This window comes from Elephantulus edwardii, unplaced genomic scaffold (genome assembly GCF_000299155.1).
Source record: "Elephantulus edwardii isolate Elephantulus edwardi_28Jun2011 unplaced genomic scaffold, EleEdw1.0 scaffold00217, whole genome shotgun sequence".
In the NCBI taxonomy this organism is placed as follows: domain Eukaryota; kingdom Metazoa; phylum Chordata; class Mammalia; order Macroscelidea; family Macroscelididae; genus Elephantulus; species Elephantulus edwardii.
In genome coordinates this window covers 916,358-931,048 of record NW_006399967.1, presented here as the reverse complement: position 1 = coordinate 931,048, position 14,691 = coordinate 916,358, and the positions used below count along the sequence as shown (strand labels likewise).

The window sequence follows — 14,691 nt, the reverse complement described above, 5'->3', positions numbered from 1 at the left end:
TGGGTGGGCCTGGGTCAGGCAATGTAAAGGACTTCTCAGGAAGCGAGGGCTTCTCCCAGGAAGAAAGGTAAGATACAGGCTTGATGGAATTTTAGGAAATTGGTTCATGTCTCATGGTTGTTGGCACTGGAAAGCAGCCGATGCTCCAGCAGATGGGGCGTTTGCCTGGGCTCCCTGCAGCCCCTGCAGCCCCTGCCCCTGACCTCCCCGTCTGGTGTCGCAGGCACGGGCGAGAGCGGGAAGAGCACGTTCATCAAGCAGATGCGCATCATCCACGGCTCCGGCTACTCGGAGGAGGACAAGCGGGGCTTCACCAAGCTCGTCTACCAGAACATCTTCACGGCCATGCAGGCCATGATCCGCGCCATGGAGACCCTGAAGATCCTCTACAAGTGTGAACAAAACAAGGTGAGGGGCTGCCGGGGTCCGAGGCCTCTGCTTGGGTGCTGGCCGCCTCGGGGCGGAGCTCCTGGCAGTCATGGATCTGCTCTCACCGTCCGTCTCTTGCCAGTGATGAAGTGGCAGGGGGCTGTGGGACTGGCTTACTGGTTAGACGTTAGCGTGGGAGTGCACGGTTTTGGTGCCGCTGTGGTTAAAATGAGTGCAGGTACTTACAGTGTAAGCTGCAGGGGAGGCAGGTTTCCCGTACCCTGTGTGTGTGAATCACCGGGACCCCTGCAGGCCTGGGCGTGTGCTTTCATGGACCTTGCCCCCAGCCCTGGGTGGCCCCTCCCTCTGCAGTCTCTTCTGGTTGTCACACCTCTGGACCATAATTTATCAGCCTCTAGAGCAGAAGTCAGCTAGAGTAGAGCAGGGGTCGACTTCTACAGCCCGGAGCCAAGGCCAGCCCTCCATTTGTTTTTGTCAGTCAAGATGGGGGTCTGCATTCATTTACCAAATGTTTATGGACTGTCTACTTCACAGTCAATACTCTTGGCACCAGCAGTCAAGAAATCAAAAGATGAGCTGCTTTGGGAAAGTCTGCTGTAGGTAGGGTGCTTCTCCAGAGTGCTGAAGAGCAATGATGTCAGTTTAGAGACTAAGGTGGAACTGAGCCAGGCCATGGTCTTCTCAGTTGCTTGCTTTGCTTCTGAGAACTGGGTGGTGACTAAGGATGACAGCAGAATCAGTGCCTTTGAGTTGTGGTGGTTGAGGCATATTGAACATACCATGGACTGCCAAGAGAACAAACAGGTCTGCCCTGGAGAGAGTGAAACCAAGTTTCTCCTTGGAGGCAAGGGTTTTGAAGCTCTGTCTCACATACTTTGGGTATGTGGCCAGGAGGGACTAGTCCTTGGAGGAGATCTTGCTTGGAATGCGAGAGGGTCAGTGCAGGAGAGGAAGACTCTGGATGAGGTGGATTGACACAGTGACATTGGAGGCCGGTGTGTCCGAGGCAGTGAGGTTGGCTCAAGATAGGACCGAGTTCAGGGCTGCTGTGAGTTGTTAACTGGATGGTGCATGACAACAACTACTACCACAGAAGGGAGCTCTGGTGGCTGAGAGGTAAGAAGCTGCACTCCAATCCTTAAGGCACACGGGTTTAAATCTGCAAGCTGCTCACAGGAGAAGGATGTGCCGTCTCCTCCTGTGTGATTACCTGTCTCTGAAAACCCACTGGTGGGTCAGCTGTGGTTTGGTTTGGACTCAATGGCACAGAACCCCCCACCACCTACTACTATGTATACAACTGTGTCAGTGTGGGATGAGGGAAAGAGAAGCTTCCTGATAAAGTCTTAAGAAACTTCCAGGGACGTTTAACTGTGGTGGCAGAGCGCATGCAGCTAACCAGAATGTGAGCAGTTCACATCCCCCGGCTGCCGCTCTTGAGAAAGCTAGGCCTTGGGAACCGGCGAGGCAGGGTGGCTGTGAGTCGGGCTTGATCCAGCAGCAGGGGATTCGGGTTTATTGTGCCTGGAGTGACCGCTTGACAGAACGCGCTTGTTTTCCATGGAGAAATTGGTAACACTTTGTTTCCTGACATGAGTTGCCATCCTCTTGGGGTCACAGCACTGTTCCCACTCCCTCCCTGTGTTCCCCGTCTCCATTTGCCCGTCTTCTGGCCTGTGCTTGCGGCCGCTGCTCCCCTTTGGCCTCGGCTGGCTGGTGGAGCATGGCCCGCAGGGGTTCTCGTTCAGCCCTGTTTAATGGGTGATCTCCGGGAGTGGACTGAGTTCCAGTGTGCAGGGTCCCTCGGGCCACAGTCCCGGGGTCCCACCAGTCTCCAGCAGGCCACAGTTGTGAACCTGAGCCGCGCGCTGGGCGGTAGGAGCTGGACACCGTCCTGGTGTCGGTAGAGGAAGCTGTGGTTCATGGGGGCCCATCAGGCCTTGGAACCCAAGGTTTCCCTGGGACTCTGGCGTTCTTGATGCCTCTTTGCTCAGACAGGAGTCCAAGAGCTGCTTGCTTGGCTGTGTTGATAAAGCCTTGCGGACTCACAGGCCGTCCGTGTGCTCTCCTCATGGGCCTGCTTCACGGGGGCTTTTACTGTGGGGGCCTCCACAGAGGAGTGCTGGCGGCCACTGGACCTCGCTTGTCTTGGATGGATATTCATGGGAAACGTGAGGCAACGACTCCCACTCAGGCCGAACGGATGCTGCCTGGTGGCGCCGAGACCTGCAGCGAGCTTGCTGTCCTTCCTCGGGGCACAGCCCGCTTGTTAGGCCTGCTGCAGCGAGCTTGCTGCCCCTCTGCCCCTTGCAGGCCAATGCCCTCCTGATCCGGGAGGTGGATGTGGAGAAGGTGACCACCTTTGAGCACCAGTACGTCAACGCCATCAAGATGCTGTGGAACGACCCTGGGATCCAGGAGTGCTACGACCGGCGGCGCGAGTACCAGCTCTCCGACTCGGCCAAGTAGTGAGTGCGGCTGGGGGCCTGCGGGCTGTGCCGGCTGGGGGCTCGGGGCTCAGAGGGGCTGTCCCGTGGGGGGTGTGCCGGCTGGGGGCTCGGGGCTCAGAGGGGCTGTCTCGTGGGGGCTGTGCTGGCTGGGGGCCCGGGGGGCTGTCCTGTGAGGGATGTGCCGGCTCGGGGCTTGGGCTGTTCAGTGAGGGTTTTGCCGCCTGCAGGCTGGGGGACTGCTGTGAGGGCTCTGCCAGCTTCAGCCCTGGGGTATCTGGGTTGTTTGTTGAGAGCTGTGTTGGCTCAGGGTCTTGGGGGTTGTCCAGTGAGGGTTATGCCGGCTGCAGGCCTGGGAGCCCAGGGAGGCTGTACAGTAAGGGCTTTACCAGACATGGGGCTCCAGGCGTCTGCTCATTGAGGGCTTTGCCAGCTGTGGGGGGAGTTCCAGGGGGACTATCTGGTGACGGTTGTGCCGGCTGCAGGCATGGGGGTCCAGGGGGGCTGACCAGTAAGGGCTCTGCTGGCTGAAGGCCTCGGGGCCCAGGGGTACTCTCCGGTGAGGGTTGTGCTGGCTGCGGGCTGCAGTTCTTCCTCTATCCAGAGGTCCCCCAAGTCCTTTCCCTGATCCTCAGGGCCTTGTTCTCCAGCCTGGAAGGCCCTGCCTCTCCCACCCCAGACCTGCCCAGCTCCCAGCAGGGCCTGGTCCTTGTTACTGAATGGGAAGTGTCCAGGTTCAAGTTTGCCAAGCTTCTGCGTTCTGGGGTGGGGTCCTGTGTCCACCTTAGACTTTCTCATGTGCCCTGCATGCCAGCTCCCTCAGTGCACGCCCGGCTGTTGCCGCCTTCCATCCTCGGTGTCCCTGGGCTTCCTGGGCCCTCGATGTAGAGGCCAGCACGTGCCTGGGGTGTGAGCACTGGCCTGAGCAGCCCTCTCACATTCCAGCTACCTGACCGACGTTGACCGCATCGCCACCTCTGGCTACCTGCCCACCCAGCAGGACGTGCTGCGGGTCCGAGTGCCCACTACCGGCATCATTGAGTACCCCTTTGACCTGGAGAACATCATCTTCAGGTACCACAAGATGGAAAAACTAGTCTCTCAGGTCCAGTCTTAGATGACCAGCCTTCATGGCCACAGGGACAGATGCTCAGAGCTTCTGAATGTGTAATAGTGGCTCCCGGGCACGTTGAGACCAGATGGAGGGCTCCAGTGTCCTTTCAGGATGCGGGGCATGTGATGCTTTGGAGGTCTCCCCACTGCGGGTGTTACGGGCCAGGGGCCTGGGAACAACAGTGGACTTGCCAGGTTCTGAACTGAGGTCAGGGAGCAGGGATAGGGAGGGGATGAGCCCAGAGATCCCCAGAGACCACTGTCCGTTCCCTGGAGGACTCAGCCTCTACTGTTGTGAACTCTGAAGCTGTTGTCTCAGTGCCCAAAGGCCACCATCACAAAGTCCCCACTCTGGACAGCTAGGAGATGGGTGGCGGCCGTCCCTGAGACCAGAAGCCTGATGTTCCCACCCAGTGGGCTCTGTTCTCCTTCTGGGTGGGGGTGGGTCCTTCTGGTTCCTTCCAGCTACGACCCAGGTGTTCCTGGCTTGTGCCTGCAGCATACCAGTCTCTGCCTCCATGTTCAGGGGCATCTGTCCTTGGGTCTTCTGTAAACTGCTCATAGGATAAGCCCCCACGTGACGTACATCCCAGTGACTTTGTCTTCAGATAAGCTCGTCCCTGGGGATGGGGTTAGGACTTGAACTTGAGGCTTTGGGGACCCCTTGTGGTGCTGGACTACTGGAAGGTGCGCCCCGTCTGCACACCTGTGTCAGGAGTGGGTGACCAGCTGAGACCTTATGTGCCTGTGGCCTGTGCAGGATGGTAGATGTCGGTGGGCAGCGGTCAGAGCGGCGGAAGTGGATCCACTGCTTTGAGAATGTGACGTCCATCATGTTCCTCGTGGCCCTGAGCGAGTACGACCAGGTCCTGGTGGAGTCGGACAATGAGGTGAGTGTCCCGAGTTGTTGGGGGCCAAGGGCGGACACTGGACAAGGTGACACTGGCTGCCTCCTCAGTGAGTGCAGGGAGGGATGAAGCTTCTGCTCCCACCACGGCCAGAGCCGAGGTCGAGGGGAAGGACGTCGCCTCGAGCCCCCTGTTGCCGTCCACTGGTGTGAGGCCCCTCAGTGCCCAGGGCTGCAGAGCAGTGAGTCTGTCCCTTCTGCCCAGAACCGCATGGAGGAGAGCAAAGCGCTCTTCCGGACCATCATCACCTACCCGTGGTTCCAGAACTCCTCCGTCATCCTCTTCCTCAACAAGAAGGACCTGCTGGAGGACAAGATCCTCTACTCCCACCTCGTCGACTACTTCCCCGAGTTTGATGGTGAGTTCTGGGCTGGGCCCTTCCCGCAAACCCACCTTCCCATAGTGCAGGCCCCGCCTCCCTGCAGCACAGGCCCCGCCCCACAGCACAGGCCCCTCCTTACAGCAGCACAGGCCCCGCCTCCCTACAGCACAGGCCCCTCCTTCCTGCAGCACAGGCCCCGCCTTTGTACAGCACAGGTCCCGCCTCCTTGCATCACAAGCCCCGCCTCCCTGCACCTCAGGGTCTGCCTTCCTGCACCTCAGGCCCCGCCTCCTTGTAGCGCAGGCTCCACCCCCACAGCACAGACCCCGCCTTCCTACAGCACAGGCCCTGCCCCTACAACACAGGCCCCTCCTTCCTGCAGCACAGGCCCCGCCTCCTTGTAGCGCAAGCCCTGCCTCCCTGCACCTCAGGGTCTGCCTTCCTGCACCTCAGGCCCCTCCTCCTTGTAGCGCAGGCTCCACCCCCACAGCACAGGTCCCGCCTTCCTACACCTCAGGCCCCGCTTCCCTGCAGCACAGGCCCCGCCTTCCTGCACCTCAGGCCTCCTGGGACCTGGAGTCTGTGGCCAGCGCGAGGGACATGCACACCTCCATCCCAAAGCCATGTTGAGCATGTCCCTCACCCACACATACGTAGCAGCCCTACTGGGAGCTGTGTGGTCAGTGCTTAAGGTGTGGGGACAGGCAGCTGGACTTCGGAGGAGAAGGCTTGGTGCCTGTTTGGCCCTTGGACATAGAGCCTGGGTGGTCACTGCCAGACTCCACAGCCCTTGTGCCCAGTCCACTCAGGTCCACGTCCACGGAGCAAGAGCCCTAAGTCCCTCACCCCACGCCAGTGCACTGCCACCGTAAGCCCTAGGGGGCAGCAGAGGGCATGCCCAGGGCCACCTCCAGCCAGGCTGACCTGAGCCCCTAATGGCAGGCAGAGTGCTGTGTGGAGGGGTCCTCCAACCTGTCCAGTCAGCCCGCAGCACCCAACCCTCGCCTGGAATCACCAGGCATGTGGACCTGGGGGCAGAGCCATCCTGGGGACCTGCACTGTCAGGGATGCAGGAGGGGTCCAGGCCCAGAGCCACCCAGGGAGGGGTCCTGTAGGACACTGCTGGCGTTCACTGCTCGGCCAGCGTGGACTAGAGCCCAATGGGAGGGCTCGGCAGGGTCTGAAAGGGTGGAGTGGCAGGCTGGGTGAGTCTCCAGGGGAGTCAAGGCCGTGTGGCCTAGACACACGGGTCACCCCACATAGGGCTTGGGGTTGTGACGTGGGGACACCGTGAAGGTGTACGTGTCCAGTGTGAGCACGAGTGTATGTGGGCGTGGGGGACTCAGTCCCGGAGAGGCTAGGGCCTGGCGAGGCTGAGAGCCAGAGCTGCCTGGGCAGCACCTTGGTCCCTGCAGAACACAGCTCAGCCATGAAGGAGGTGCCCTGCTGGGCAGCCCCAGGAGATGGTGGGAGCAGGCAGGCAGGGTGCTGGTGGGCGTCAATGCTGCCTGACCCTGCTGCCCACGTACAGGGCCCCAGCGCGACGCCCAGGCTGCCCGGGAGTTCATCCTCAAGATGTTCGTGGACCTGAACCCCGACAGTGACAAGATCATCTACTCACACTTCACCTGCGCCACCGACACCGAGAACATCCGCTTCGTGTTTGCGGCTGTCAAGGACACCATCCTGCAGCTCAACCTGAAGGAGTACAACCTGGTGTGAGCCCCCGCCGCCCGTCACCTCGGCAGCGCTGGGACGCCCCCTTTCTACACTTCTGCACCCGCTCACCCGGCCCGGCGCCGCGAAGCTCCGATTTTGTTTTGTTCTTGTTTTTGTTTTTTTAAAGAAACACGTAACATGAGGGCCGGCCGCACGCGGGCGCCTCAGACCTCACCCCGGCCCGGCCGCCCCGTCCAGGCAGACGGTGGGGCGGTGGGGGCCCACCCCGCGCCCTTCGCGCCGTCCCTGTCGTCCTGTCCGCCCGTGGTGTCCTCCTGCGTCCGGAAGGTCCGGAGACTGCAGCCCGGCTTCTGTTTAAGTTATTGAGTCCTATGCACCTTCACGCGATGCTTTGCTCACACGACTTCATGAAGGGGGTGGGCGGCCCCCCCGTTGCCCACCCTGGGAAGTGCCTAACCAAAACAAACCAGGACCCCCAGCTTTGCGGGTCAAAGAGACACCCCCTGCCCTCCCTTATGTCCCCTGAGGAGACCCCTCCCAGACCCCACCTGGCCCCCGCACCCAGCCTTGGGGTCTGGGGTGGGCTGGGCTCTTATTTCCAGTGCCAAAACATGGCCAGTGAGGGGTCTCCAGAGGCTGTGGGGCCAGAGCGGAAACAGGAGGCGTCTGGAGGGCCCTCGCCTCTGGTGGGTCCATACAGTTTTGCTTTCTTCACCCACGTGGGAAGAGTGAGGTGGGGACGTTTTAGATTATTCTCAGGTCTGTCCCCCGAGGTGGAGTGAGAGGCCTGGGGTGCGGGGATCTTGGCCGAGGGGGTGTGCAGGAGCGCACGCAGCCCCCTCTGTCAGCCAGAACTGAGGTCCAGAGCTTGGGGTCCCCATAGAGCCCCACGCGCAGGCCTCCCGCAGTGACTGTGAAGCGGGCATGCCGGGGTGTGGGGACTTTGGTTTTGGGAGAAGCGACTTCGCCTCCTCCGATGTTGTCGATGGAACACTGCGGGGTTTCTTTGCATCCGGGTATTTTTGTTTGCACACGCTCACGGAAGGAATGAACTGCCAGCAATGCCTTGATCCCTTGAGAGTGGGCCCTGTGCCCCACCCCGGCGCTCCCTGCAGCCACTGCTCTTTAAGCACCCTCAAAATGAGACCATCTGAGAATCAGACCAGCCAAAGTGTTGTCCTGGGCACCCACACCCCTTTGTGCTTTGCTTAGGGCAGGGATCTGCTCTTGTCCGGGGGATACCAGGGGAGGCCTAAGAGGTGGGGTCCTTCAGAGTTGAGGGGCACTGACATTCCCGGGGTGAGCCCCTACTGGGTAAAAGAGTAGGGGTGCTACCCTCCTCACACCCATGTCCCAGAGGCCCCTTTCTCGATTCTGCTGAGGTGGGGCCTTGCCCTCTGCAGGTGGTCGACCCACTAGAGACTTGGGGTTTCCTGGAGCCACCACCCCCTGTGCCAGCATCTCCCAGAAAGGGAATTGGGTGTATCCCAGGACCCCTCTCCAACTGGGGACCTCTGAGAGGCCATGAAAGCCAGTCAGTTGGAGGAAGGGGGACACAGCCAAAGCCTGTGATAGTGTTAGCGCTTCCTGGGGGGACAGGGAGCCCAGCATTCCAGAACCACATGGGGGCCCAGGAGGGAGGGGCTGCCAGACCCCCGGACCACATGGAAACCCAGTTTGCCTGCATGGAGCCCAGGAGTGGAGGCAGGGCTGGTGACCCCTCCGCTTGGCCCTGAGAACCCGAGCCGGCTGTGTTCCGCAGGGGCGCACGTCGGGGCCGAGGTTTCGCTGTACTCTTGGTGGGTTCCTTTTCTGCGTGGCACCCTTTGAGGTGGGGGCCGCCTGCCTTTTGCGCCTGAGTCGGGCCACAGTTGCCAAGAGAAGTGAGTCTGCCGGCGCCCGGGTCCCCTGCTCCTCCGAGAGAGGTGTCGTGCCAATGCCCCCCTCGCGTCGGGGTCACGCTCGAGACGCAAGTGCCAACGGCGGACCCCTGTGGTCACACTTGTACATTACACAGCCCCGACCCAAGCCCGAACGGAACCTATTTAAGAAAAGATTGTATAAAGCGCCGTTTTTAAACCTTTTGTCGTTTGAAATGCATGTGTTGTCGTGCGTGTTGGGGACGGGAGGGAGGAGTTGGGGCGTGCCTGCTGAGAGCCATCCCCCCTGCGGCCAGTGGCCGCCCACGTCCCCGGCGGGTGGGCGACAGGCTGGTGGGGCCCTGACCCCCTAATCCAGAAATCCTGATGGAAATCAACTTTTCATATCTTTCTCCTGAAATGAACTCTCTGTTTTAAATTGGAATAAATTTTGTTCCTAAACGCTGTGGCCCCTTGTGTCTTTTATTTGCTGCTGGTTGAGGGTGAGGAGCCCAGGTGGGGTTCTGATAGGGCCAGCAGATCTCCAGGGCTCTCGTCCCCTTTCAGGCGAGAGCTGAGCTCCAGGAGCTTGGGGTGGAGGCGGGGTGACATTGTGCCTCACTTTTGGGGTGTTGGGGTCTGGACTGGGGCCCCACGCGCTATGGCTCTGTGCCTCCTTTAGGAAGGGCAGCCCCCAGCCCAGCCTTGATTTAACCCGTGGGACACTCCGTGTGCCTCCCGCCTTCACCGGGTTCATGAGATCCAGGGCCTGCTGGGCGCCAGCTCTGTCCTGGGCGCTGCCCCCTACCCCCCAGTGGCATGGGAGATGGTTCTGGTCCCCTGGCCGTGTTGGGCTTGAACAGAGATGGGCAGTGGGCGCAGTTCTGCCTCCTGTGCAGTCTCCAGCGTGGAGGGGTCAGCACGAAGACCAGTGTGGTTGTGACTGAGAGGAGGAGAGGACAAGGTGGAGGGGCCGGTGCACAGCGAGGAGGACAGGGGTGTTTTACCCGAGGGGTGGGAGCACCCTCGGCCCCCCGACCCCACTGTAGGCAGAGGAAGACTGGTGCTCACGGGCGCCCTCTGGTGACACAGCAGCCGGCGACTGGGAGGACAAGGCCAGGGGAAGGTGGGGGAAGGGCGTTCCAGGCAGAGGGCACAGCCCATGAGAAGCCCTGGGCAAGGTCAGACCTGACGTGAAGAGGCTAGAGGTAAGTGGACCAAGGGAAAGTGGAGGGAAGGACAGCAAGAAGACAAGGGGTGCAGGGGCGGGGTGGGGGCCTGTGCACTGCTGGGAACACTTCGACTTTGACCGGAGGAAGGTGGGAGCCCTGGAGGGCTGTAGGCAGAGGAGGGGCAGGTCTGGCTCCCTGCTCACCGGTGCCTTCTGGCTGCTGCGAGAACAGTCTGAGAGGGCGGGGGCAGGAGGCAGGGGCTGAGTAGAGGTGTCTGCACCTGTCCAGGTGGAAGCAGAGAGAGAAGAAAGCAGGTTCAGGAGCTAGAGGTGCTGGGAAGGGCACCTGGTCTGGCATTGCCCTGTGGAGAGATGCCCCGTCTGTCATTCCGCCTGTGCCCAGCAGGTGGTGGCAGAGACACCTGAGAGCCTTGTTCTGCTTCTAAAGGGGCCAGAGGCCTGGGAGCCGGTAACCAGTGCGGCTGACCTCCGGGTCAGCATAGAACGGCGCTCTATGGCTTGTCATTTCTTTGCTGTTGTTGGAATTTTTGTTGTTGTTGTTGAGAATATCCATGGCAACACCAATTCTACCATTTCCCCACATAAATTCCGTGACAATGATTAGTGAGGGAAGTTACGGAACCATCCTCGTTGCTTTTCTGAATTAATTCATCCCTCCTAAACATAAGCTCACTCACTGCCCCATGTCTGACCTTTTGAATGCTGCTGTCAACTTGATAGATAGGTCTTAAAAGAATGTAATACTCAAGGCAGATTTTTAAAATTAATTAGGCTAAACTATAATTTGAGTTTAAGGAGACTAAATAGGTTTGGCGTTTAAAGGTTGTCTCTGGGCAATAGTTTGGAGGGTCCAACCAGCCACGTGACTACGAAGTCTGGATTCCATGAGGAATTGAAATTCTGTTCTGCAGTTCTCCCCTTTGGATCAGAATTCTTTGAAACCTGTATGAATCTGTCCATAGGATATTCAGTGACAGAATTTCCCCCCCTTGTTTTGTATCATCAAACTGAATCCAACTGTCACAGGAGAAGATTGCGCCTCATTCTCCAGTGGACCATCTGGTGGATTGGAACCACTCACCTCTGGGATTGCAGTGCAGCTTCTTGCCGTTAGAGCTCCAAGTCATGTTTCTGAGGCACCTCTGGGTGACCTGAACCTCTAATCTTTCAAATTGCTTTTCTCAGGTGTGCCGCCCAGACTGGCCCTGTGATGTGTGGGCTTGGGGCACAATGAAGAGCTCTGGTGGGACAGTGACAAAGTGCTTGCTTGCTGACCATAAGATTGGTGTTTGGACCCTCCAGGCATTCTGAAAGAGGAAGAGGAGGGAGCCGGCCTCCACAGAAACAGACCTCCAGCCTTGGAAATGCCGCGAGGCCAGAGCATCGGCACACGGCTGTGGCTGTGGTGCAAAACGAAAGCAAAACACCCAGCTCAGAATACTGCCACATGTCAAAAGGGCGACCGCAGAGCGGGAACCGTTGATGTGAGGTCCAGGCCCACGCCCTCCTTGCCCTGGCCCACCCCCACCAAGACTAGAATTCTAGAACTCTCTGTCTTCACCAGGAGCCCTAAGGAACTGCTTCCAACTTGGCAGTCACACCTCCCGAAAGGTGAGATGTCGGGACTTGCCCAGGATGATGCTTTCACAGCAGGGGCCTGAGTCACCCCTCAAACACGGGCCTCAGACTCTCCGTCCAGCGTCTTATGTGCCCCTGCGGGCGCATCAGGGAACAGGGCCCGTTGGGGCCTGGTGAGCTGTTGCAGTAGGAATGCCTGGTCTTGTTGGAAAGACGAGTGACTCTCTCCCCAAGACAAGGTGGGGTGCACAGAGCCTGGGAAGCCACGGAGAAAGCCTGACTCCAGGCACCCACACTGAGGGCATCAGCTTCTGGTGGTCAGGAAGCAGGGGGTTAGTTCCCTAAGCTTTTGGAGATGCCCCTGTTCATGATAAAAAGAGAATATTTTTAAATACATATACTTATTTTTTACAGAATATTCTTCCCTTTTAAAATACAATTTTTAAGCTGTTTATTACATTAAAGAGTAAGGATATCACTCTGAGGACTGAGGTGAACCTGACCCAAGCCATACTGCTTCCAGCCACCTCGTATGCATGGGATACCCAGACAGTGAGCAAGGAGGCTGAAGAAGGATCAATGCTTTGAGTTGCGCTGGTGAATGATGTCGAGTGTAACACTGTCTGTCAGCTAGTGCTGCCATGACTGAAAGGCCACGCGTGGGTGGGTTTAGCAAGCCTGTTCTCACAGTTGTCGAGCCTGGAAGTCTGAGTTGAGGGTGCTGGCTATAGTGGAGGCTTCCTGTCAGTCAGCTCGCCGCCTGTGGGCTCGATGGTCCTTGGAGGTGTCCGTGTCTTGGCTCCCATCTCCCCTGGCTCTAGGAGATTCTCAGTGCAGACACCTCAAGTTCAAAGACCACGTGCTGCTCCTAGTTCACTCTTGGGGGAGTGGGCCTTCCTCCCCCCATCTCTGCTTGCTTGTTTGATCTCTTCAATATCAAGTGGTTGACTCAAGATACAACTGGATCCTGCAGCTTGTATCTGGCCTTGGTAGCATCACAAGGGTCAGGAAGCAGAGGGCAGGTACGTAATGACCTGGCCAGGGTGACTGACTCGTGTGTTTTGAGGGGACACAATTCAATCTACAGTAGCCAGGGACTGGTAGGCCTCAGACAACGTGCGACCAGTGTGCTTCTGAGAAGCCATGAGGGCGAGACTTAGCCTCGTGTATTTGTACACATCATCAGGAGGGGATGACCATGTCCTCGGTCCCTGGAGAAGCGAGTAATCCTTGATATAGTAGAAGGTCACCAGGAAAGAAGGCCGCCACAGAGAGTGACAGGGTGGCCACGTCCATGGGCATGGACACAGCGGCGAGGGGAGTCGGGCCCAGGACTGTGCTGTCCCATGAGATGGAGTCAACGTCAGACCAAAAAGGTGACGGGGCCTGTGAGAGAATCCCATGACACCCCTGTCACAGGTGGGCTTCCTGGGAATAGACCGCAAGACAGGAATCAGAGGTGGGAGGCAGAGGAACAAAACCCCCTGAAGTACATGGCTAAGGAAATGAAGATGACAGGGAACCTTTCCGAAACAATTCATTTCTGCTTTGAATGTCTTGTTGAAACCCTGTGTTGTCGGTAACGGAGGGCACTTAAAATAACATTTTTTATATTATTTTATTTTTTACATTATTTATCAATTCGTGCACTGCTGTTGTGTTAGAACGGACTCCTTGCTGACCTCCCCAGAGGTTTTCTGAAGGCTGTAACCACGTGGGAGGGGGTCGCCCTGCTTTCTCCCTCAGGCGTGTATCTCTGGATTAGCAATGCGACACTTGATGGGCTGCACAACCAGAGCCCCCGTCGTTACAGTCCGTGATCTCCTCTCAGTTGTTAGCGAGTGACCTGGTCATAAAGGAAGCACCTTCCTTCCGTGAGTCCCTCCTTACCGAGGAGAGCTGAAATCCGCTCGGAGCTGACCCTCCAGAGGCTGTGGGATTTGAACTAGCTGCCTTTGGGTTGGCAGTACAACTCTTTGCCCACAGGGCCACTAGAATCCAGTGGGGCATATCTATCCCAGTGGATTCTGGTGGTGAGGCTGGTAGGATGAGGCCTCTTTCTAGATTCATGTAGTTCTACAGGCTCCCACCAGAGGGCAGTATGCACCGAGGGTGGGATAGGCTGTTCCCACTAAACCCCAAAGGTGGGAACTCTAGGTGGACACTAGATGTCCCTTAAGTCATAAACAGGTGAAGATATAAAGGGATGAAGGGTTGCGTTTGAGGCTCAGCCGATCCCCTAGGGAGCCCCAGACTGGGGTGGTCCTTGCAAGCTGGCTTGAGGGGCCTAGGAGTAACAGAAATAGGGTACCTTCTGTAGGGGTGTTCTTCTGTGGGGTCTTGCATGAACAAGACCACCAGCTGCTGTTACTTGACCCCGACTCACGGGTAACCCCACGCGCCTCAGAACGGGATGGTGCCCTGCAGGGTCCCAAGGACTGTTAGTTTAGAATCCAGGCCTTTCTCCTGAGACACGTGTGGATAGACTTGAACCTCTGAACTCTCCCTTAGGTACTGAGCGTGTTCTGCGTTTGCACCTCCCAGGGGCCCCTTGGCCACAGTGGCTGTCACTAAATGGGGATCTTGAAACAGGAAGCTGTCCCCCAGATGGGCAGGAATTTTGACCAAAAAGGAGAAAACCGCAGTTATCCAGCAGGAAGGAAGGAAGCTGTGTGGAGGCATTCTCGTCCTATCCAAAGAAACAGTTCATCAGTGAAAAAAAAGAAGGGAAATGAAGCAGGAGGAGGAGGAGCTTTTGTGGCCGACATTGATGATGGGCCTCTCCCCTCCTAGAGCCAGGGGTGACCCCAGGACAGCATGCAGTAAAGGACAGGGCTGTGGCCCCCAGGTCCATACTTCCCCCCGCTGGAGGTGAGGGTTCGCTGTGACTGGGATCTCATGGGCCAGATGGGCCACCCTTCCTAGCTGGTAGACTAGTGGCCCAGGCTGCAGGGGCAGCGGGACTCACTCAGCACTGGGCAGGGCCAGCGCTGGGCACTGTTGCTTTAGTTCCTGTCAGGTGGCCCCTGACTCAGCAGCAGGGGAGGACGGGTCACTGCTCCCCAGTCCTGAGCTATTGTTGCCTTCACAGCTTCCTCTGGTGCGTGGTTTTGGATGCTCCTGACGGTCGCAGTGCAGTGGAGTTTCCAGCCAGGGGCTTCGTCCTCCAGCACGTTCTCAGACGACGCTCTTTTGTGATCCG

At 58.3% G+C, this 14,691-nt stretch overlaps 1 protein-coding gene across 1 annotated transcript in view; it reads left to right on the top strand.

Annotated features, from left to right (window-relative positions):
* The window catches only part of GNA11 (guanine nucleotide binding protein (G protein), alpha 11 (Gq class)), a 27,077-nt gene extending 20,169 nt beyond the window's left edge, over window positions 1–6,908 (top strand). Inside the window, exons 2-7 of the mRNA XM_006897908.1 lie at window positions 224–408; window positions 2,704–2,858; window positions 3,783–3,911; window positions 4,711–4,840; window positions 5,063–5,216; window positions 6,712–6,908. Coding sequence (XP_006897970.1) covers window positions 224–408; window positions 2,704–2,858; window positions 3,783–3,911; window positions 4,711–4,840; window positions 5,063–5,216; window positions 6,712–6,902 — 944 coding nt within the window. The 3' untranslated portion in view covers window positions 6,903–6,908. The remainder of the gene's footprint in view (window positions 1–223; window positions 409–2,703; window positions 2,859–3,782; window positions 3,912–4,710; window positions 4,841–5,062; window positions 5,217–6,711) is intronic.
* Window positions 6,909–14,691: the final 7,783 nt, after the last annotated feature.